The sequence below is a fragment of the Chiroxiphia lanceolata genome, chromosome 6, assembly GCF_009829145.1.
Source record: "Chiroxiphia lanceolata isolate bChiLan1 chromosome 6, bChiLan1.pri, whole genome shotgun sequence".
Classification (NCBI taxonomy): domain Eukaryota; kingdom Metazoa; phylum Chordata; class Aves; order Passeriformes; family Pipridae; genus Chiroxiphia; species Chiroxiphia lanceolata.
This window is the reverse complement of record NC_045642.1, coordinates 3609463-3634935: the sequence shown is the minus strand read 5'-3', so window position 1 is coordinate 3634935 and position 25473 is coordinate 3609463. Positions and strand designations below refer to the sequence as shown.

Here is a 25473-nt window from a genome sequence, read left to right as displayed (position 1 = left end):
ATTAATTTCTTTTAGGGATTTCCTAGTGACATCATTCATAATTATATGGCTTAATCCTCTAATCTACTGTAGAGCCTTCAGTTCACATTGGGCCGAATCCACCAAGTCCTGAGATGATTTTTACTCCCGCCCACCTGACTGAATCATTTGGGGTGTTGCTTGTGTAAGCCACTGATTTAAGGGGAATGGCCGAATTACTTTAAATAGGAATTGAAAGCAACATCAGCCGGAATTGGGCCCAGGCATTGCCCAGTTCTCCAGTGAGAGCAGACGACTTGATGCTTAATTTTTACTTCAGAGAGAAACAGTATTTGCAGCTGCTTGTTCCACTGAGGAGAGACAGCATAAAATACCAGATGCAAGTGCAGTTGATATGCCTGTGGTTTCTTTCTGATAGACTGGTGGAGACCACAGGGGAAAAGGAGACTTGGTTGTCATACTGAAGCTGCTGATTTGTTGTTTATTAATTATTAACTACGCTTTTGAGTGCCTGCTGCAGTTTGAAGAGCCAGCTCAGGAAAATGACTAGGTATTTAAAGCAGTGTAGAATCTTGCTAAATAGTTACTGTGACATTGGAAACAGTCTCTGCTTTTCAAAGTATTTTAAAAGCTGGAAGGGGGCACACTGAAGCTGTCACACAAGATCCTTCATTGGCATAAATCGAAGCCTGTGCAGCTACAGTGATGTATACTTGTTGAGCCTTGGGTATTCAGGCTGGAATAAACTGTTTTAATAGAGCAGTGGAGCTGCTGTGATTTATGGGAGTGCCTATACTTGCTTGATGTGGTTTCTGTCCTCACCCTGTTGATGGCTGCGACAGAGCTTTCACTTACTTTAATGGGGTTAAGATTTGTCTTACTGGACATAGGTTGTCCTTTCTGTTGAGCAAGTTTTAGTACCTATTCGACCTCACTTCATATAAGTAGGTTATTGCTGATCTGATTTGAATAGATGTAGCCCTTTCAAATGAGGAACAGTGTACTCTCTTTCTCACAGAGACAGCAAATGCTGTCTTTCCTGTTAGGTAGGTTCACACAATTTACATTGTGCTGCTTTTCTCATGAAAACCTTAGAAGAAATAATAATGCCTTTCTGGTTTTGATGCTGGTGTTTATTCCAGAAGGGGAAGTCGTTCTTGGTCCATCAGCGTGTTCACTGTCAGCTGTGGTTGTTCACTGCCAAGTGCCTGGGGTGTAAGTCAAAGACAGTACTATAAGCTTGATGATGTTGCTGATTATCTGGGAAGTTTTTACCTTTGGAGAAGTTTATCTGGGTTCTCTGGTATTCTGTAATTCTAATTTTCTACAAAATGTGTTTATCCCCATATCCTTATGAAAGCACTGTGTATGTACTGTGTATGTATGGATGTGTCTGCACTCTTGGAGCTTCAGTTCCATCAGACACCTCTAGATCCTAATTTTCCTTGTAGAGTAAGGTTGCTAGAGACCTGAAGTATTCAGTATTTTTTACTACTCTGCCCCTCGTGGAGTAGAATCCTCTGCATTAGCACAACACATTTTTCCAACAAATTTTAATCCTTGAGGAAAGGAGTAAGTGCTGTAGTACAGATGATTTATGAGTAGTATGTATAACGTGTTCGTTCTGTACACCTCAGTAATTTCTCAGAACCTTTCAAAGAATCAAACTAGAGTATTTGCTGCTTAACTGATCCAGAAGTGCAGTCCTGGAATAACAAATCAATCAATTTAAAGCTAAATGTAAGTCCACTCAGTGGAAATCAATCTGGACATGCTTTACAGGTAATGTCCTTGCTCCATGGAAGTCAGTGGGACTTTTACCATTGACTTCAGCTGTGTCAGGATTTCATTCTTGGAGCCTGTTTCCATTACTAATGACGTTAGTGAAAAATTTCATTAGGAAAGTGTTTGGATCCCACACAAGATATTTGACCTATGTCTCAGGCACAGGTCTCATGTCACACTTATTGCTGTGTTGAGGGAGACACGGAGGTCAGGCTGGCCTCTCCCAATCCCTAGAAAAAGGACATATGTTTAATGAACTTGGTGTGCTGTAACTATCAAGTTGCCCTTAGCTTTTCAACATAGAAGTTTCAAACTGCTTGAGTCTGTCTTTTCTGTCAATCCCATCAGGTCTCTACTGGATCGAGGAGTGCTCATTTATTTCCTGAGCATAAGCCTTTTCTAAATTTAGGTTTAGATTTGTGCTTCTTCTGTAGGTGCTTCTGCAGCCCAGAGATGCTACTGCTGGTTTAGATGAATGAATGTCTGTTTGTAGGTGGCTTTGGCGCACTTTGTAGGTGCCAACTGTGCTGAAATACAGAGGTGCCCTTCTAAAGCAGTATCAAACAATTTTGTGAGTCACCCCAGGCTCTTAGATTACAGGATGGTGTTCTTTGCCCTACTACCCTATCTCCTCCAGGGTCCTTTTGTCCAGTTGGGAAGATGGATTGCATGTACACTATGAGCTGTGGGCCTGATTGGTTGGTCACAGCATAAAATGTGAGAGGAATTCTCAGTCCTCGCGTCTCCCTGGAAATAGTGTGGCCAGTAGATGAATGCTGCAAATCTCTCTCATCAGTTTGCATAGATGGTTATGCTTTCCTTATTTGTTGCTCTTTAACCTTATGAAGATACTGGATTAATGTATCAGTTTTAGAATGTTTTAACGTCTGTGTAGGAAAATCTCTGAAAAGGAAATAGTTTAATTGAAAGAACTGGAATAGAATATCTTCTCTTTCCTGCAGCAGAGGTACTGTCTTATAAGTAATTACTGTATACAGTGTGTGTGTGAGTGGGAAGGTACTAGAAATGTCTGTGCTAGATATTCTTCTCCATTCTTTTCATTACCTGATTTGAAATAAAAATTGATCTCTCTGCTTCCAACAGCTGTAGGGTTTGGAATGGATCCTGACTTACAGATTGATATCATCACAGAACTGGATCTTGTGAATACAACCTTTGGGATAACACAGGTTTCAGGACTACACAATGCCAGCAAAGCGTTTTTATTCCAAGGTAAGAGAAACATCCTCAATTCTCTTATCTCACTTCTATCTGCAGGAAAGCTTTGATGCTTAAGCGATTCCCTATAATGGTGGTCTTACTTAACTGTTGCTTTCTTTAATTTTTATTTTTTGGGAATAGTTCTCGTTACTTTCCTGAAATGCAGATGACGTTTTTTTGTGTGTGCTGTCAGGTGGTGGAGGTTAGAGATATTTAGGGAAGTATTTCTGGGTAGGTTTTTAATACTCCCCAATATTTATTTCTAACTAAATATGTGAAAGTGGTTTCAAGGGATGGACTCCGTTGCGTTCTTGTGTTCTTTCTCTCTGTGATTATACACATGCATAGACACACACAACTAAACCTCAGTAACTATGAGAAAGCATTTAATGTGTTGACACTGATTAGTAATGTAGCAAGTCTTTCATCGACTTTGTGAAAGCTGCTAAATTGGGAAAATAGAACAGTACTGTGTTTAACTGCCCAAGCTGAGTACCAGGGACAGGATAAGTCACTTGGAATTGTGATTTCCCCCCCCCCCCTTCATTCATTATTCTAAGATCATTTTGTGAAGTGTTTTAAAATGATGTTGGTTTTTTTTGTATTTTATTTACTGAGTGAAATTCTGGATGTAGTTTTATAATGTATTTTAAGTAAGGTCTAGATTAAGAGACAATGTCCTGTGGGGTGAAAGCACTGAGTTGCTACAATTGCTTATTAGGCAAGAAAGACATTTATGTCATTTAAGATTAACATGTGAATTAAAGCACAATTGAGAACATTTTTATTGTGGATGCTTCCTATATTTGTTTTTTCTTTACTGTGCTTTACTCAGTGTTGAATTGTGCATATTAGTGTCTCACTTTTTCATGTCTGTCCTCTGTTGCTGTTTTTAGAGGCAAATGATTATGATCTCATTTAGCTTTAGTTCTAGATTTGCAGTGCTAACTGACTTTATTGTAAATAATAAAGGAAGGGAGTCTGTAATCTTAGTTCATTCTTTATCTGGCCAAGGCCAGTTTAGGAGTCAGAGCAGATGTTGACCTTGGCTGGATGCCAGGCACCCACCAAATCTGCTTTATCACTCCCCTCTGCAAATGGACAGGGTAGAGAAAATATAGCAAAAGGTTCATGAGTTGAGATAAGGGCAGGGAGAAATCATTCTGTCATGGGCAAAACAGAGTCAACCTGGGGATATTAATTGAATTTATTACTAACAAAATCAAAGCAGGATAATGAGAAGTAAAAACAGACCTTAAAGATGCCTTCCCCCTACCCCTCCCTCCTTCCCAGCTTTACCTCCCCACCCCAGCGGTGCAGGGAAACAAGGAATGGGGGTTACAGTCAGTTTTTCACAGGTTGTTTGTGCTGCTGCTCAGTGAGAAGGAGGGTCCTTCCCCTGCTCCTCGTGGGGTCTGTCCCATGGGAGACGGTTCTCCATGAACCTCTCCAGCGTGAGTCCACCCCACAGGCAACAGTTCTCCCTAAACTGCTGTAATGTGGGTCACTTTCCCACAGGGTCAGTCCTTCAGGCACAGGCTGCTCCAACGTGGGTCCCCCCCACGGGACCACATGTCCTACCAGGAAACCTGCTCCAGTGTGGGCTCCTCTCTCCATGGATCCACAGGTCCCTGCCAGGACCTACTCCGGCACAAGCTTCCCACAGGTTCACAACTCTCTTTTGGGCATCCACCTGCTCCAGTGTGAGGTTCCTCCAGGGGCTGCAGGAGGATCTCTGCTCCCCCATGGACCCCCATGGGCTGCAGGGCATGGCTGCCTCACCACGGGCTGCAGGGGAATCTCAGCTCTGGTGCCTGGAGCACCTCCTGCCCCTCCTTCTCCACTGACCATGGTGCCAGAGCTGTTCCTCTCACATATTTCCATTCCTCTCTTCTCTGGCTGCAATTACATCTGTGCAATAACTTTTTTTTTTTTTTTTCATTCTTAAATGTGTTATTACAGACCTGTTACTGTCATTACTGACTGGCCCATTCTCAGAGAAGCCACCCTTGTAGTCCCTCTGCCACCAAAACCTGGCCACACAAACCCAATAAAGACATGGAGACCACCTCAGGATTTGTTTCCAGTCTTTTATGATACAACAAGTAGCATGATTTTCACTGATTTCCAAATTAATGTCCAGAAGTGCAGCATTAATTTATTAATTTAAAGATATCAATTGTGTTTTCTTCTGATACCCTGACTTCAGGTTTGTGTGTTATGGACAAAGAGCACTGAAGTACAACCATTCCTCCAAGGGCTGCAGTGCCCCAAATATATTAATAATTCTAATTGCTATTCTGTACAGCTTATTGCAACCACAGTGGTGAACTGTTCATGGTGAGTTTTCACAGGCTGGTGGTCAAAGCTGTAGGGAAGAAGTCTGAGATGTTTGTCAGAATATGGATTGAGACCATTGATGCTGAAAGGTTAATGGTGAAGATGTTATGAATATTCTATTCTTTTTTCCTTGGAGGAATACACCTGTAGTTTAGGAACTTAGACAGGACTAGTGTAAAAAAGGTAGAATGTATGAAATTTGTATGAACGGAAAGATAAATGTTCATGGGAAGCAATAAACAAAAATTCACTGTATGAAGTGAATAAACTATTTGAACGCTGTAGTTAGGTACATAAAGCTTTTTTACCATTCCCACAACAGACATTGTTTTTGCTAATGCACACAGGAATAACCCTGTGCTTGAATATCGCCTCTAAGTGTAAAACTTCCTGGAAGGTGGCTCAGGAAGATTACTTTCTTCAGTAAAGCTCATCAGCCCTTGGGTCAAGAGAAGATTGTCAGATGGGATGGAAGTCTGAGGCTGCCCTGTTGTCTGCTTCCCTTCTTGTTCATATCTGTTATTTGTTAAATGTCAGCAGCTGAATGAATTCCCTTTTACTGACAGAGGTGACTTACTTTACAGCTACAGTCTGGCTGTGTGCCAGGTCCCTTGGCTGGAACCAGGAGATACTTAATTTTGGTTTTTTTATCTTGCCATGCAGTAAAACCAATATAGAACATGGGGCAATGTATGGACAACTGCTGTGTCTAAGTTAGAAGTAATAGTTTCTACCTCAGGGATTCACAAGAAAAACTTCACCAACATGACACTCCCAGAGCAAAGACTGAAAGTTAGTGGTTAGTTTCAAAATTACTTTATCCTACTAGACTAGCTATTCCAGCCTCCAAGATGTGGTCTTTTCAGCACAGCTTTGCTTTGGTTAGTCCTTCCCATGTGTGAGTAGTCACACGTGCCTTGCTGCATCCCACTGCTCCAGACTCTGACAGGGGAGCACCTGTTTCACCTGGCAGGATGTTTGCTGAACATGGAGCCACATTAGAAGACCTCTTTCCAAGCTTTCACCGCTGAGGATTCCCTAGTTTAGGGCATAAGAAAAGTTTGTGAGTATGTTCTTTGGCATGTGGTTTTTCATAGGGATGGTTTTGCCTGCTGCCTTTGACAGCAATGTATTGGGGCTTGTAGCTTCCACAAAGGTTCCCTGTGGATCATTTTCTGTCTTGTAAGATGTATTTTCTACAATGGCTATAATGGAGCTGTTCAAACTGAGAGTGTTCTTTTGTGTGTCCCAGCAAGTTTACATTTTTTAAGGTAGAGGAATGGTAATTTTTCCCCAGCCTGGACAGTTATGTGTCCAAGGGTAGTGAAAATATGGATTGTTCGCCTAAACAAGATTCCTTTTCTGTGAATTAAACTATTTGAAACAGAAAGCTTTGTAAGTTTTGAGCATTTTTTCTGTTGCATTGAGGCAAAAAGAGGAAATGAAGAAGTGGGGTGATTTGAATACATGCACAAGAGAAAGGGAAACTATTATTTTTAATTAGATATTTGATCAGTGGTGTTAACTCTCTTACAGTAAGTGACACACTGTTTGTTATAGAGTTTCTGGGGAGTGATGTCATGATTTAATTTATCCTAGAGAAAACATAGATTCTTTTCCCTGGAGAGTTTGCAATTTCAGTCTAGTACGATTTCTGTCCAACACATCACAGTGAAGCTGGTATCCTGATTTTTTAATAATATTGGTAGTAACAGCCAAAACTCAGATTTCTGTGAGAAGCAGCTTTACAAACAAAGAAATGCATTTGATTCTGTTGCAAATTATGTGACAGCGTGGTAGAAACAAAGTGGCAATCGAGAGATGTGGGTTGCCTTTGGGCAAGCAAATCTGTTCCTAATTCAGAAAAGCATAGAAATGTATAATTAAGTGTAGTCAACTGAGTGGTCCTGTCGGGCATAGACTTCGATTATTAGAGTATTACAGCGAGATTTTTGATTGATCAGTTCCATTGTTTGTATGTTTTAGTTTCATTCTCTGTGAAATGGGGATGAGAAAATAAAAAATGCGGTGTAAGTATTGATAGTGTGAATTAGAAGAAATGTAGATATCTAACTCATAATTGCAATTCTGCAAACAGTCTGATTGTTAAGATCCCTGACATTGTGGGGACTTTATAATTTATTATTTTGTCAACACTGGAGTGGGGGAAAAATGTCTTTGTGGGCAGATGGGTTGTTCTGGCATGAGGGGACAAAGGAGGATGGGTGGAGGTTCTTGACTAGAGTGTTCTTGGGGAATGGGGCACCAAAGATCCTGGTGTCTGACCCACATCTCCTCACCTCCAACCAAGAGTCCAAAGAATTGAAGGAAACAGTATGGGGGGGGGGTGGGAAATAAACCTAAAAAAAGTATTGAAAATGTTAATTGTTCACCTAATATGTTACAGTAACATCTTACAAACATCAAATGAAACATATCTGTAAATATGTCTCACATCTGTAAATTTGTATCTTACAAACGTGAAAAAATGAACAGGATCAGAATCCCAGAACGGTGTTTTAGTGTAAATTTTAGTACATCAAGAAACAGGGAGCTATGGCTCCCTTGATAGTACTCCATCCTGTTCTGTTTCAGATAGCAGGGAAGCAGGGCTTGTTTTGACCCTGACTTGGCAGGATCTTGAGTTCAGTGGTAGAGAAAAATTCTCATGGTAAATAAGGCAAGAGGAGGTGCTTAAGTGGCCGTCCCATTTCTAGGTAGACTGAGCCCAATTTTTAGCCTAACTGTTAAATTATGTGATTAATAACCAGTCTAACTTTTGTTCTATGCTCAGTTCTCATTGGGGAAGTAAAATTACAACCTGTCAGTTATACCTCTTTCTTTTTAATTCTTCTCACAACATCTCTTTTGTGCTAACAGAGACTTAAAGCCTTTACTTATAAAACAGTTCCCCTCTAGAAGTTTATTAAGGCTTTGCTGTTTCTTTTCCTAGCAATCTGCAGTATTTTTCAACTTGGCCTTTAAATTAGGAATGGTCTTTTAACTATGTATGCTATGTTTAGCACTCAGTAAAAGAAACCACCAAGTACTGTTAAAAGTCTAAAGATATATAGTCCTTTCTTCCTTGACCGTTTTTTGACTTGCATTAAACAACCAGTAGATTTGTAAGAGAAACACCTGGCCTGGAGCTCCTGCAGCACAGGGTTCAGTCATGCTCCTTATTCCCACTTTGTACAAGTGACTGCCGAGTTTTTTTCTGTGCAGCCATGGCTCCAACAGGAAAGGTGAAAGAATAACAAGTATCTTAAAGCACAGAGAAAGGCAATGTTTTTGTGAGAAAGAGAGTGAAACTTGTTGAGTTCCTGAAACAAAAGGACTGTCCTGCTTCAGGCCAAAGAGAGATCAAAGCTGCAGTGCTAAGGCAGGTAGAGGTGCCTCCCAGAAGACTCTCTTGAGTTTCTAGATGAAGTGCAACCCTCTCTGTTGGTGTTTTCTTTCAATGTTTTATGAATCCTGTCTTTTTTTCCTCACTTAGAGAGCAGAAGTGTTTCCAGACCTCACTCCAGGAGTCTTGAGTCCTAGAAGTCGGGTTTTGCAGTGCCAAACTGAAGGGAGTTTTGATTGCTGGCAAGCTTTGAGTTTGGTGGATAAGGACAACTGCATAAGTTGATCTTGTCATCAAGAGTGGGCACATACCCTTTATATCAGGAATTCTGGCTCTGCTTCTGGTAGGACAGTCTTCAGGATACACTTGTGATGTGCTTGGGGAAGGAGCTCAGCACCGAGCTGTGCTCAGTAAATTCACAGACCAGGTGAGGAGGCTGCTGCCTTTGTTCATCCGTGCATGAACATCATCTCACCCGAACCTCAGTGACCTGTGCACTGTGGCCGAGGTTTTAATCCACTTCAAGTGTTAAACTCAGTTGTGCCAACATAATGTGCAAGGTATGTGAGCTGAAGAGCTTCAAAAAGAGCCAGGACTGAATGAGAGGGAGCAGATAACGGCTCGGGGAAGAAACATATGATTACTCTTCTGGGGGTGGATGGTGGGAGGTCTGCAGTGAGTAGGAGAGATAAACTTTAATTTTAGACTTCAGGCGTTAGTCCTTCTTTACATGAGATAATGACACAAGAGTCATTGCTTTCTGTGGGATCTCTCCTGCTATGTTTATAGCAAATATTAAGTATCAGCAGTGTCGTTTTTACAGAACAGAAATCTTACAGTAGCAAAAAAATTAGGAAGGCACAACATGAGTTGCTGGAAATCTTAGTTCTGCCTTCTGTGGTTGTAGAAGAGAGTAGCTCTAGTATCTTCTCCATGCCTGGTGGTATCTGAATATTCCATCTTGCTGGGATGCTGGAGTTTTTGGGGCACACCTCCTGAGGCTGTCGGTGCCCCACTGCTCCCTATTCTTTGGGACAGTTCCTTCTGGAATACCCTTTTCCTGAGGTGCTGCCAGCCAGGCTGTTCCCTAAGGTGGGGCTGTGGGAAGTGGCCACAACCAGCAGTACCTCCCCTGACAGAGGTGCCCTGCACCTCACCACAATGCACAGGTGTATCTTTGTGGAAACTCTGCAAACTCCTTGAACTCATGAGCTTTTATTTTATATTTTAATGGTCAGAGGGTGGTATTTTGCCTGTGCTGTGTCATGCTGTGTAGACCTGCTCTGGTTCCCACATGGGCAGGCGAATTTAGGGTTTTGCCCCATGATGCCTGTGGGATGCCTATCCCAGGTTTCTGGGTGCTCATGAGGAAGAGGCAGCTGCTGTCAGATAGAACCCTTTGTATGTGTCAGTAAAAGCAGCATCAACATCTGAGATATGGGTCAGCCTCTTACCCCTGTCGTGTTGCAACAGTCAGGTGTTGCTGCTTCCTTGGTCCTAAGTTTTGTCTGTTCTCCTTCTCTTTCCGCTGAGATCCCACTCTCACCAGGGCATGGTAGAATTGGTGGTTTACTCAAACCTGATCTGCTTTCAGGGCTTGGTGGCTCCAAAGGCAGTCACAGGCAGCTCTGCTCACCTCAGTGTTGGCAGCACAGAGATGGCAGGGGCCAGACCAGTGTGTGATTGTGCTTGCGATGGAAATTTGTGGGATTGTGAGAGATAGGGCCCATCCCATCCCTTAGAGAGCGGATTGCTCATCTGCCCTCTGTGCTCATCCCTTGAATGTCCCCCTGCTTTTCCAAGCTCCAGGCTGGCCCTTAGGAGGTGTGGCAGCTGCCCACCATCCTAGAGTGTTGCCAGAGAGTTCCCTCAGAGCTGTTAGCCCTTTTTCAGCACTCCTAAAATAAAAGTTTTTAAATAGGATCCCAACAGCTGGGCTGGCTGCACCCAGGAGGATGGAGGAAACTATGACTTCCCTGACAGAGGTAGTTTCTGGGCTTGTGTCCATCAGCAGGTCTTGACGTCTTTTTGGGATCTGGAGTGCTTGTCCTGATTTCCCCCCATTGTTCCCAGACCTCTGTAGAAGCTGGAAATGAGAAGGAAATAAAGCTGGAAGTTTAGGGGCAAGGACTGAGTGTGTGACAATGATGAGTGGTCTCCCCTGGGAGCCAGAGAGTGTCTTGGGCTGATGCTGGGCAAGGGTGTGGAAGCAGCTGGACAAGATGAACTGTGACAGGCAGGGTAAGGAAATGGCCTCAGATGGGAATGTGGAGGGGAGAGGAGAGAAAAAGCTGTGTTGAGGAGCTGGAGGCCAAGAAGGAGACAGGTTATGGCCAGACAGGGAAGCTGTGACAGGGATGGTACAAGGACTCTGACCTGGGGGGGAGTGAGGTGCAGGGATGGAGAGCACAGTAAGGGGAGCTGTGGACAGCAGCTGGGAGAAGGAGCATGAAGAGAGAGGCAAAGGGCTGTGGCCTGGGTGGAAAACCCAAGGACTGCAGTCTTGGACTAGGAGAGTAGGACTGGGTAAAGGTTTGCTTATGGTAGAGGCAGCACCAGGGCAGCATGATAGGGAAAAGCACGGAAAGTTCAGATTTGGTATTGCCATGAAGTACCCGTGGTATGTGCTAATATTTAACAAATGTTTTTGGAGGATGAAACTTGGATAATGTGGTTTGGTTTGTTTTTTTTTTTTAATTAGCCATTTAGAACCTTCATTTTGCTGTGCTTTGGTTGTTCACCTGTAAAGTTGAGGTACTAATGTCCTTTCCTCCAACAATCATGGTGTGAAGAATTCATTAATACTTGTAGAAGACTCGAATACTACACTGCAATAATTAACTTGATCATGGTGTGTTCTGCCTTCAGAGAAGGATTTGACTATGGAAGATTTACTGTTCAAGGTGAGCCTTGAACAATAAAAATAAAACAAAACTTAAGATCCTTGTTTGTTAAATAGTTTTGTTCTTCCCTTTGTGCACTGATTGTGAGAAAGGAGCCCTCTGGAAAGAGGTGTGTGATCCTGTAATTAAGAGAGGTTTTGGAATATGCATCCCCAGAGGGTTGAGTCCCTGTGATACTTGAATTCTAACAAGTGCCTAACTTATAAATTATATATATTTTTAATATAGCTAATGTTTTAATGTGTTTTGTATACACAATGTAATTTTCTTTTGCAATGAAAAAGTCTTCAGTGTGGTTTTTTTTTCTTTGCAAATCTGACCACTTTCAGAACAGAGAAATGATCTGAAATTAAATACAATGAAGTAGGAGGGGATGAATGAGGTGAATCATCTTCAATGGAGAAAATTAAAGATCACCTGAGACGTAACTATTAAACAATGCTTTGAGGCTTTGAAGATACATAAACTACTGTTAACTTTGTCAGTTCCCAGAGGTAGTTTTTAAAATACTCATATATACCCATCCTATCTTGGCTGTTTCTTGTTTAATATTTGAATTATATTAGAAACCTGTTTAGGAGTAAAATTTATCCAGCATATTGATATGAAAGTATTACTTGTAAATAATTGCAGAGTTTCTTACTCTATATTCTCTTGTTTAAAACACCCCTACCCCTCCTTGCAAGTAAGTGTAGACTAAAATAGAACCATAGTCACATTAAACAACAGTGACCAATTTCTACTTTCCTTCTTTTTTTCCCCCCATCCTGAATGCTGTCATGCTACCTTCTGTTACTTGACATTTTGTGGATTTCCCATCATGTCTGTAATGATTAGGAAAGAATTCTGAGCACACATTGCCTCTGTCCTTGACAGTTATTTTTGCTTTCCTGGGAGACAATAATTGTGCTACTTGTCTATCTCCATTTGCCATGAGTGTAAGTACAGAGGGGAAGTGGGATAAGCACTTCAGTACTTTTGTAGTATGCTAAAAGCCTTGAATGCTTCTGGCAACCTGTTGACAAAGTCCTGTCGTGAAGAGAATCAGAAAGGAAAGCAGAAAGAAAAGAAAGTTCTCTGCTCTTCAGTGGGCTGAGAGGGGCATGTAGGAATTAGTTTCTGATACTGCTGATAAGTGTTGTGTTCCACACCATGTTAGCATCTAGGTCCTTACAATGAATGTAGTTCAACTTAGATCAAAGTAAGAATAGCAGTCTGAGTTTCTTGTATCTTCATCAAAACAGAAATACAACAAAAATGGTCTTTTCCTGCAAAGATTTTGGCAAACAGATACTCTTAAGTCATTTCATACTGCAAGTAATCAGGCTTTATTAACTACTTGTTTAGTAAACAAGTGTTAAACTAGAGGAAGAATATTGTTCTATAACAAAGTCAGTACCTGAGTTGTGCTGCCTTGAGGCAAATCCCTCCGAGTGTCCCTGGGTAGAGAATCCTGCCCAAGCTCAGGACAAGTCCCTGCACCTGATATTGCAGGTCTGGGTTAAAAGAGAGCAGAATTGGAGCATTAGTGGGCACTGCTGAGTTAAAACTGCTTGAACAACAGCAGAAGGGAAAAGCAATGCTCAAGAATTGGGCTCTCACTGTAGGCAATGGAACAGGATGGTCCATCATGGTGCATTTTGACCCCAAGAGCAATTCTTAAACCAATTTTAGTAGAAATACATTAATATCCATTTGAGAAGAGCATTTACACTTGGCCTACTTAATGTCATTACTTCTAAACAGAGCAAATCTTTTGCCTAAAAGGAAGTAATTTGAAATTACTATCACACAAATTTAAACACATGAAATGATTTTTTTTAAGGATTTTGTACCTTTAAAAAGTACACATAGGCAAGTATAACCAGACCTAATGCAAGAGGCAGGGATGGACCATTTCCTGTGTTGAAACCCCTGCTGTCTTGAACTATCTGTCAAGAATAAAAATTAGATGCTACTTGAGACCTCAACCTATTTATTCTATGCCAAACTCTAGATTAGTCCTACCGCCTGCAGTGTGGGTGTAGAAATGAAAAAAGGGGGACATTTTTTCTCTTATTTTTCATTTTCGCCACATAAGTGGTATGAAGAATTCACGTCATACTGTGCTGGTTTATGGCATTATGTCATGTGATTGCCCTGCCTTTTGTGGCCTTTTCAGTGATAACAGTACAGAACATTAGATTTTCTCTTTTTTAAATGGAATGGACAAAAAAATTGGTTTTGGCACCTGATATCCACTATAACACTGAGCAAAATCCTTAGTTGTGTAGGCTGCATACCTGCTAAACCAGCAAAGTTCTGTAATTCTGACAAGAGGGATCTGTGAATCAGTATTTTGGAGCAATAAGTACTGGTTTTGCTTCTTAAAAATGTCTCATTCCAGTTTTTCTGTCCTTCATCCTACATCCTTTGTGGTAACATTTCTTACAGAGTTACAACTGAGTTTGCTGTGGGTTCTCTGTGCTATAAATAGGAAAAATAGTATAGGATCACTACAGCTGCAGGGATTATTTTAGAGAGTCCGTCTTTCCCTTGCACATGTGGGTGACTCCTCCCTCTGAAGCTGTGAGTTTTCCATTTGGCATCAGTGGGATGCTTACTTCTTCTTCACTTACTTCTAAAACAGTTAAATTTGTGTTGTAAAGCTTATTTCTGTGTTGTGTAGCCTCCTTCTTTTACTTTTTCTTTTAATTTTTAAAAAATCTTTTGTAAACTGGAACAGAGCAAAGATATTCTGAGAGCAAAACATGTATAAAACTGGATCTTGTAGTTTAAATACTCATTGCTTCTATGATGAAAGACTGTCTACAGATGGCATTCAGACTTGCCTCTGCTTCTCTCTCTCCACTTCAGCTCATTGTGAATAACAATGTTGAAATTTTAAAGCCTCTTCTTGGGGACTGGGGAAAATAACAAAGCCAAGATGTGTGGGAGGAGAGTGGGGTTTGTGTGTTTATGTGTCGTGATTTTTCTTGGTCTGTGGAGGTCTCTACGGATGTTCATCGTGTTGTTTGGAAAATGAAGTAGCACAACCTTAAAGCACGATATTTGTAGAATAATTTGGTAAATGCTGGTGATTTGGAAACCATGTACTGCACTTACCCCAAGTCTTCCTTTTAAGGGATTCTGCCAACAAGTTGTGGTAGGAGGATTCTGCAGTATTAGTTACAGTAATCTTGTTGGGGAAGTGGGCAAAGTAATTTAGGTTTACTTCACTGTAACTAATTATGAAGCCAGAAAAAAATAATCTCTCTTTTATAATACTATTGCTCACGTATTTAAGTCATGCCCTCTACTTTAGCTTTTTTTCTCTGATGCTGGCACTGCTTTTAATGGTTTTTGATGTCTTGCGAGTACCAGCTTTCAGGTGGGATATTTCTAGCTTCATGCCATCCTAATCATTTCAAAATGCAGCCATTAAAAAAAAAGTAAACATTATTGCTGGTGTTACTGCTAACAGCAAGAAATGCAAAAAAGGGGGGGACACATGGCAGTTCTATTTAAATAAAAGCTTATTTTCAGAAACAAAGGTTTATGGAGAAAAGGGGAGCTCTTAGTATCCGAAGCACGTTTGCTGTTACGGATGAACCCACAGCAATGGATGCTATCAAAGTTGTCATATTTTATTCATGAGTTGTGGTATGCTTGGGCGAAATAAGAAAAGCAATGCTCCAAATCATAATTATGGTGTAAAAAAAAAAAAGTTATTATTGTGACACTTTTAAAAAAATTCTTAAGTATCTCAAATAATTAATATAAAACTTGTGGATAATGACTAATGTTAGCTGTATTTGCTGTATTTATGGGTCTTTGTTGGGGGGTGTTGAGAAACACTTCACCAATAGCATTTACACTTATTTTGGGAGAAAATATAAATGTGTGCTTATGTGTGTTCCAGGAAACAAAGACAACTGGAATATTGAATATAAACATAAAGAGGTTGACAGCAGAAATTATACTTCAATAGAGAAGGGCTCTGACAAATGTATTATGCCTCATGCTATTATCATGCAGTTAATAAATAAAACAGACACCCAGGATTTAATTTGCTTTAGCAATAACATGGAAGTGATTTTTCTCCTCAGGGAAAGAAAACAGAAGGGAGAATTAGTTCATGAAACACGTATTGTTTAATGCTTATATAAATCATATATAGAGAATTAAAAAAAAAAAGATTTTAGTAATACATGAACTAAATGCTTTAAAAGTAATTAAAAAATTATTTAGACTGTCAAGTCATTGGGAGTTTTTGAACCAAGAGAGCACTTCAACATATGCTTACTTTGGACTTTATGGATAATTTCATTGCCTTTAGTTGGATTATTCATGTGATAAAATGATTGGAAATTAAAACCTTTGTGTAGGTGTAGCCAGCTCTGTGAGCTGCATTAGGCATAGTAACCTCCCTCTGCAAGTGAAGAAAGCGAGTCAAAGATTTCTGTTTTGCTGAAACTTCCCTGTTAATGAACTATTTAAATAGTATTTTGATTTGCACACTCAAGAATCCAGGTTTTCACCAGGGAGGCATATTCTGATTTCTATGTCCTTGCTGAAGTTGGACTGGGATTTTCAACAGAGTCAAAGTAACTTAGGAATTCAGCTTCTCTCCTGCTTCAGTGGGATCTGGTACTTAAAATTTCTTTGAAATGGATTACTTGTTTACTCTATCTGTCATATTAATGTTGAGCTTAGGATTTTTACAGCACTTTAGAAGTACTTGTGATTAATATTTATTTTTAATACTGTTGCCATAAAGTATGAGCAGTATTATTACCTGGAAAAAGGAAGAATGCTAAATGAGAAATCAGAATTATTACATATTGCCTAAGAATGTAAATGGATCAGTCTCTCTGCATGCTCTGTTGAAAAAGCTTATATTTTATTTTTAGATTACAAACAGACTTAAGAATTACAGTGGGAGGAAACAAGTCCAAACTTACTCTTAGTGGTAAAACGTAGCTTCTGTGTCTGATTTTTCGTTCTAGGTAACCTTCTGCTACCATCTTAAGTCTCCTTTAAACAAATGCAGCTGAAGAACATGTTTTGTCAAGCTCAGTATATATTATAATTTATTAAAAGCGATTTCGAATTTTTTTTTTGTGTCTGTGACATAGAGCATACCTGAAAATGTTTTGTAGAAGGGGAAGAAAGAAATCGTTTCGCTTGCTTTTCCATGGAGCTGTATTTTTGAGCAGCTCATTATTCCCTCTGACATTAGCATTTAATATACCCTTGAAATAGATCCCTGAAGTGGACAGTACTCCTGAAAAACAGATAATACATTGGGAATGATTCTTAGAAATGCTTTTTCCCAGTGTTGTGTACGTTGCCACTGGCCCTATTCAAAGCATTGCTGGTGTAGTCCATGTTCTTTCTGTTAAATGTTTTTATTTTCCAAATCTGCAAACAGCAATCTTCATAGGCACAGTGATGTGATACCTTATCTGATGTAGGTAAACAGTGGAAAAGATGATATAATCAGTGACTCCTGAACTAATTAACTAACAACACATGTAATTTGATTAACTCATATGATCTAAGAGCAGATTATGTGCTTTTAGTGATAGTGAACTCCTGGAGCATTTCAACGAAGCATTTAATTTAAGGGATCAACCACTTGTAAATAGTCTTGATTTCAGTATGAATCCTTTGAGGAAACAACAGAACCTACTTGAGAAGACTACCTCAGCTGCTGCTTAAAATATTTGGAAAAAGTTCAAGTGGCTTCCTTCAGTAACAGGTGATGTGCAGCCTTAGCAAGGCAATCAGTATTGAGCTCACCAGGAAGGTTGTTCCAAAGCCATTTGGCTTACTGCAGTTTTCTGACTTTGCTCCATAATGGCCAAATGGTTTGATGGCAGAGTCAGTTGCTGTGCTGTGCATGTACCCAGGGCTGCTGCTCATCCTTCTGCTGCTGGAGGGATCACTCTAGCGTTTTCCTTGGTCATTTTGTCCAGGTGGGTGGAAAACACAAGAAAGGGCCCTGGAGGTAGGAAACCTGTATGAATTTTTTTGATATAGGCTTTCTGCCACCATGGTTTCTCTGCCACTTCAGGCACCTTTTGCTGGCTGGAGAAGCGGAGGTGACCGCCTTCTCTCTTGGCATGTATTCATTTCCAAGTCTTGTGCCGTGTCTGCTGCTCTGTTTGTTCCAGAGTTCTCAATTTCCAAAATTCAGTTTGAAATGCTGATAAAGCAAACAAAGGACTTAGACTCTCTGACAACTACTTAATTAGCATGAGTGTGGTCACTCTAGCTGGTGCTCAAGTCAAGCCAATTTTCAAGAAGTGAAGAGTCTGACATTAGCTAAATTATTGGTTGAGGAGAAACTGTGATTTGATAAGTGTTCTGCTTGATTTCTTTAGTGGCTTAAAGTTCTCCTGCCCCAGCATCTGGAATTTTAGGATTGGGTTTGTAATAGCTTCCTGAAAGGATTAAAAATATATATATATATATATATATATATATATAAAAATATGAATACATAATATTTTAAATGCTAGATTAATTTTGTTGGGAGGGACCTATTTGGAAATGAGTTTCCAAACATGTGTATCAAAATGACAACAATATATGAGCATGTATAGCCAGGATAGTTTTGGATCATGCAAAAGGAGAATTTCCATTGAATTACACTGTTTTCCCACCTTCTGTAGTGGAACTGCTTTTGCTGTATAGTCATGGGAACTTACCTTTGTGACATTAGCTGTTCACCCTGGTAATTGCTCCATCCTCTAATTTAATGAAAACCCATTAAACCGAAACAATAATTAAAATGAGACATCATCTCTGTAGGAGGCTTGCATATTAAAATCACCAAGCATTTCACTGCAGACGGATCTTATTTCTGAGAAACAGTGTTTGAAGCAACATATAAAAAGTGATTTACTATGAATAATCATAATTTAGAAAGCTGTGCTGTTGAACATGATTTCCTACTGTTTATTACTGACTCTGAGTGGATCTAGCAAGGCAAAAACATTTACAATGTCTTTTCATGCCGGTGAGAATACGCAGAAGCAGTGATGTGCTTGAGAGAAAACATCACGCCCTCTTTGGTCCTGCCTGGTAGCATAGTTTTTAAGAAAAGGGTGAGCTGTTTTCTGACCCCTCTCTCTGGGTTGCTGTCAGGGAGGACAGGTGGTCCTGGTCCCAACTGTTCCAGTGCAGGGGCCCCAGAGAGCAACACAGTGCCAGCCCAGCATCTTAACATAAATTTGCATTTATTTTCCCTTGGCAGTACCCCCCAACTTGCTAAAACCCATCCCGGTGTGGAAGCAGTGTAGGCAAGTGGATCTCTGCAGCACAGTGGGCTGTCTCAAGCCTTAGTGCTGATTGAGCTCCCAAAGTACTCTGAGGGATATTTATGGCTCTGTGCCCCTTCCCAGGACAGGAGCATGTTACAAAGTCTTTTATTTTGTTTGCATATAAGGAGAAATTTATGTGAATTTTGTCCCCACAGCTTAAAATAAAAAACTAGTGGTGTCTGCAGGTAACTACATTTTGCCCTTGCTAGGTGGGGAGGGACACTGAAGCATTTCACTGCCAAGCAGGGAAATGATTCTTTTTGGAGAAGATCCCCATTGTTAGTGTTAGCATGCTTTTGGGGACTTCTGGATCTGTTAGTGACTTCTGTGGACTGAGGTGTGCTCTTAGAAGAGTAGGAAAGAGTGGGAGTGGTCACCTATCACCAGTAGTGTTTTGGGCTGGTTTTTTTTTTAACCAGTTCTTCTGAAGATGTTTTGTGGGACCAGTGTGCAGAAAAGGAGGCAATGCACTGGATCTCACTTGAACTCAGGCTTTGAGGAAGCACCTGCCTGCAGTGAACAAGAAGGCTTTTGCGATGCTGTTTCGTGTTAGGAACTGTCTACACTCAGAGTTGCTAGTGTTGGATCCTCCTCCTAATCTTGGTTTCATTTTTGAAAAGCTGATGACTTAAAAAAAGTGGGGCTCTGGGGTGATTTTTTTTTTTTTGTTTGTTTGTTTTACTTTTTAAGTATAGATTTTGGTTTTATTGGATTTTGCCCATAGCAAGGTAAAAGCCAATATGATGTAATATTCAATTCTTTAATTGCTGTAGCTTAAATCCAGATTGTCTGTTGTTGCAGAGTTAATTTCTACTTGCTTGTCCAGAGTGACTGTTCAAAGGCTCTCCTGAAAGCACGTTGAAGCAAATAGCTTTAAAATGATTGAAGTTACCAATAAAGCAATGTGTTCCGCAGTATATTCTCTGCCAAAGGAAGTAAAAAGTATTCAAGCAGGCTAGTGAATGATAAAAATGTGTCTGTAGCTTTAGAAAATGAGTTGATTCTGAATGAAATTTTAGTAGTTTTCCTCTAATGGGGGCATCTATTATAGAAAAATTATTTCCTGGATGGACTGGGATTCAGCTTTTAACAACTGGTACATGTCTTTCATCACTTAAAATTCCAGCCCAAATGATCACATATTTCCCTTTGTACCATTGTTGTCAAAGCAAGTTTGGCAAGACCTTTGCCTTCTTTCCTTTTCTTTCTCCAGCTCATTTTGCCTGCCGTGTGGTGGCAGTTTTCTTACAGTTTCTAACGGAGCTGACTCCCATCTTCTCCCACTTTCTTATTAGGGGCCTCTAAAGTGTTCTGGGTTACAAACTGCAGAAGCCTGAGGTTTTAATTTTTAGTTACTGGAGCTGGTGATGGATAGTGCATTGAATCCACACAGGAAGATGTGACTTGAGGGCCTAAATCAGGTTGGGTAAGGACTGATGCTAATCCGCGTTATTACACCTAATTCCATTTGGATGTAGGGTTAGTGTGTACCAAAATACCCCATACGTATGAAATGTACAGGTAAAGCTTGACCTGACCTTGTTGGCCCCAGAGCAGCGTTGCCTTTCATTTAGACTGGTTTCATGATGAAGTTAAAACACACCTATGCCGAAATAAAAATTTGAGACTTATTTTGAAGGTGCTGATAATGAGTATTGTGAGCGGTTGCAGTTGTGGGTAAAATTTCTCCGGGTGGCCGGGGCTGTAAGAGCTGCGGCTGGGCAGGGGGCCGAGCTCTTCTCTGCAGAGTCTGGCCAGGGTTGTGCTGCGGGCACTGAGCCCTGCGTGAGTGTAGCCCTGGGAGCTGCTTCCTCTTGTAGCTCTTTTTGGCTTGGTAGGGCTGTGCTGGTCAGGGGCTGAATGGGCTCACCTGGGACAAGGCATCCAGGAGAAGGCAAGGTGGCATCCCTGAGGGTGGGGGAGATGGTGCCAGGCAAGGAAATGTGGGATGGTGGTGACTAAATGGATATGGTAGGTTGTCCTGGCAAACCGCAGTGTTGGTTTGCTTTTGGCACTTCTTCCTTAGACATTCAGGAAGGGTGTTGAGGGGTTGGAGCAGGTCCAGAGAAGAGCAATGAGGCTGGTGAAGGGACCTGAGCACAAGTCCTGTGAGGAGAGGCTGAGGGAGCTGGGGTTGTTCAGCCTGGAGAAGAGCAGGCTCGGGGGAGACCTCCTCACTTTCTACAACTCCCTGACAGGAGGGTGTAGCCAGGTGGGGGTTGGTGTCTTTTCCCAGGCAGCGATCAGTAAGACAAGAGGTCTTAAGCTCTGCCAGGGGAGGTTTAGGTTGGATACTAGGAAGAAATTTTTTACAGAGAGAGTGATCAGACATTGCAATGGGCTGCCCAGGAGGGGATGGATTCACCTTGCCTGGAGGTTTCTAAAATGCGACTGGATGTGGCACTTAGTGCCATGGTCTCGAAACCACAGTGGGGTTGGATCAGGGGTTGGACTTGATGATCTTGGAGGTCTTTTCCAACCTTGTTGATTCTATTCTATGCATCTTAAAAAAAAGGAATTTAAATCAAGCAACAAATACACTCCCTCTGACATAGGTGTGTCTTGTGCTTTTCTGTTTTGCTGAAGGTAGAAAGTTGCTTCTGCTTGATGCTCTGAGATGATTTGTGTCTCTTGGACTTTCAAATAACTGAGTATGCTTGCTTTCTTTCCTTGTTTAATTTTAGAAACACTCTGGTATGTCTTAAAAAAACTCACCAGACAGTCAGTATTTCAAATTAGGAAAATATAATCACATAGAAGGACATATGAAAGTCATATCTGTGTTTATTTATTTTGCTGAGATTGCATTATCATTCAAGCATGAAGCGATGTTTCAGTGAAGATTGCTGTATAAACCTATATTGTTCTATATAATGTAGGAAATACGACATTTCATTACAAGCAGACAGTTATTTTTATCGAGAGCATAAAAAGTATTTTACCTTTCAGGCACCTGTGGTGAGGGGGTGTATGTATTCTCAATTTTTCTTTTCCTTTTTCTTTTTTTTTTTTTTTTTAAAGTGTGAAAATCAACCTGAAAATAGAAAACTCTTATTCTAAATGGATTATACTCCCAGTCCATTTGTATGGTATTTTCTGCAGAAATCAAGCAAAACACAGAGAGATGATGTTCCCAGGGATTGTATGGTGTGAGGAGGGACACTGCTAGAGAGGTGCAGTGTGGGAGGTTTCCCCTGGGGACAGGAGCTGTGTTGGCTGGACCGTGTCCTCAACAGGCCTCTTGAGCAATGGTTCTTTCCCAGCATTTGGGTCCCAGGTTGGAAGCCCAGGTTTGTGCTCAGCACCCCTGTCCTGTGCCCTCTGGTAGCCTCCATAGCCTTGGTGGGCTTCCCAGCTTACAAATCCAGTTGCAGGCTCTTGGGTTCCATTTGCCATCTTGCCACAGAACTGGTGGGAAAGTCCTCTTGATGTTGGGTTATGAAAAGTGGCATTTCTGTAGACACTTCTGCATCTGCAAGTAAATTTTTCACCTGGTTTGCAGTAGGGATGTTCCAAGCCACTGGTAATGGCTGGAACTACTCAAAATAAAATAGCACTGTACTTGGAAGTGTGTTAATTTCTAAAAGCTTGGTTATATAACTTCCTTAGTGCCAATTATACTAGCACAGTGTTGCAAAGCACTATATGAATTATGTTATCTAGTAGTTTGAACCCAACACTCTGGAATTTCGAACTTTGGATGCTTTGGATGAAAATCTGTTGCTTTTCATCAACAGAGAACCAATATCAGTGTTGCATGTGGTTTTGGTGTAGTTGTGACTATGAAGTCACATTGAGTATGGTAGAGTATGACACAATATTTCAAAGTATGTTTCTAACTGAAGTAGGGACTGTGTTGATTAACCATTCCTGATTCTGACCAAGGAGCCCTATATTTTTGTATAAAATTTGATAAACATAGAAATAAAATTTATAGAAGTTTGATATTTGTATAAAATGTGATGGCTTTATATCTGAGCCTTCCTATAATGAGGAAATGTTCTACATTGCAGGGCTTGACTGAAGTTTTAACATATGTGTTCCACTGACAGCGCTGCTTGTGCTTTCATGTGAAAGAATTTTTGAAAGCTTAGTTAAGTCCTATTTTATTTCTGGTAATTGTGACAACTTTAAGAAAAAAAAAATTGTCAGATATGAAGATTTTTAACCTTCAAACAGTGATAATTATCTTCATCTGTTGAGTCTTGGACATTGTATCTGAGTCTTACTTGGAACTTAGTACCAGTGGATTGTCTGTCTCTGTAGAAAGCAAACTGGGTATTGGTGAATTTATGGGTGTATGGGATACACAGTTTTGTGTCTCGTATCAGCTTTGTAAAAGGAAACTACACAGTATTTATGAGCAGTAATAACATCTGCTAGGTGAAGATAATGATACAGATAACAAAACCTAATAGATAAAGACAAAATCTAGTCTTCTGTGCTGGATTGTTTATTCTTCCATTCCATTATATGATGGCAGGGGAAACAATATCTGTTCTTTGAAGCTTTACCCTCTGCTATGATAAAAGTGTTGGACAGACAAATAGTTTGTTGTGGTAAAGTGGGGACTATATTTATTTATCAGGGTAATTTAAGCCCCTGGGAAAGATTTTTAAATGATGACTAAGTGATTTTTGATATCTTATCTGCAGTATTTTTCAGAGATGAGCCTTTCAGAGTGCAGGTGTATTATGGATTCTGAGTGTGTAAACTCATTTGGAGGGTCTTAAGCTGTACAGGAAAAATTGAGACACCCAATTACAAAACATGCTTGAATACTTTTTCCTTGGAGTTTGGTTTCAGTCCATGGCATTCCTTCAGTAGTTGTGTGTCTGAGATTTTAGGTTGTTTTCCAAGCCAACCTCTCCTCTTTCTGTCTACAAAGCCTCATTTAATGACACAATGGGGTCCTTTTTAGTTTGGGTGGTTTTTTTTTTTCTTTTTTTTCCTGCAGTGAAATTCTGAATTGTAAATCTCATCACTCCTTTGTGTGTTACTTGCTGGGCCGTATTCTCAGGATTCAGCAGAGTTATATGGTTTTTTTGCCAGCTGAGAATTTTTGCTGGCAATTTTTGGCTCCAAAGTAAACCTTTGGAAAGGATGCACACAGGGTTTCTAATTGGTTGTGACATCCAGAAACCGCAAGTGGCTCAGGTCTTGTAAACGTGTGACAAAGGCCCAGCATGAGAGAGACATGGCAAGGGGTGGGAAGGTGAATTGCCCTGATTTCTCTCTTTCTGTTGTTAATTGTCTTTGGTAGTGATGATGTATGGCAAATGAAAGGATGAGGTAAAAATGAACGTGGAGGAGATGATGCATTTGAACCTTTGAAGATCAAATATGAGAAGGCAATGATGCTGCTTGGGCATGAGCAGGATTAGCGAGACTGAAATGTTTCTGAATCTGCCTGGTCAGGTTGTGGTTTAATAAATATTGTATGAGCTGTCACACTCTGCTTGTTTAAACTGAGAAATCCCTGGAACAGCAGCGGATTGCAAGCGTGTCTTGTATTTATTTCTCAGGCAGGAGCGCAACCGTAGAGCATTATTAGCAATAATACATCTCTGCCTTACACTGTGCAAGGACAGGTTCCCTGTGATGTATGATGGAGAGGTGGAAATGGAGTCAGTGGTAAAAACTGAAATTGGAGCTTGGTGAATTGTGTTGGGAGAGGCAGTGCCTGAGATTTCTCAGAATTTAGGAGCCTATTTATCTGCCTGCAGCACACCTTATTTACAGCAACTTAATCTGCTCGCAGCAGACACAAATGGCTCAGCATCCCGTCAAAAAATCCATCAGAAAATCAGTAGCTGACCAGTTGTGAACTTGTCCAAGTGACAAGTGGGCATGCTGACAGAGATGGCATTTGAGTTTTTTCATGGAAAAAGTGTGGTGGTGGAACATGGTAGATGACTCTCAAAAATGAAAAATATTGATGTGAAAATGAAAAATGTAATCTAAATCTTTCTGATTTGGCATTTTTACTGTAATGTTATTTCCTTTTTTTTTTTTTTTTTTTTTAATAAAATTGTTAGATGTAGAAAGAGAAATCCATGCAGCACCTCATGTGAGTGAGAAGTTAATTCAGCTCTTCCGGAATAAAAGTGAGTTCACGTTTCTGGCCACTCTGCAACAAAAGGCATCAACTTCTGGAGTTATACTGTCCATCCGAGAGTTAGAGCACAGGTAAGAGGAAATTGTTTCTCTCTTGTAGCAGTAGCAACATAAAAGATCCTGAGCACTCTGGTCTACTTGGACAATGTGTTGAAATGGTGGACGTAAAATCTGACATGTAAGGTAGAGCATTTCTTAGTAATTTACAATGTGCTTTTTTTCTAGTTCATTTTTTTAATAGGAGGAATTCATTATATATGTATCCTGGTCTGTAAAATAACTTAAACAGAAAGATCAAAGCCAATGTAGTATAGATGCTTTGGAAGTTACAAACCTTGTAATGCAATTTTCCTGACTAGTTTATCATATGTGCTTTGGAGTTTGCTTTTTCATAAGAGTTAAACTTGCATGTGTTTCTTGCTTCACTGTGTTTTATAACATTATGAAAGAATATGTTTTCTTGGAGATTCAG

The 25473-nt window shown here is 40.4% G+C and overlaps 1 protein-coding gene across 1 annotated transcript in view; it reads left to right on the top strand.

Moving 5' to 3' along the window:
* NELL1 (neural EGFL like 1) overlaps window positions 1-25473 on the top strand; it is a 287217-nt gene that overhangs the window by 1243 nt on the left and 260501 nt on the right. The window contains 2 exon segments of the mRNA XM_032691544.1: window positions 2869-2997; window positions 24923-25073. Coding sequence (XP_032547435.1) covers window positions 2869-2997; window positions 24923-25073 — 280 coding nt within the window.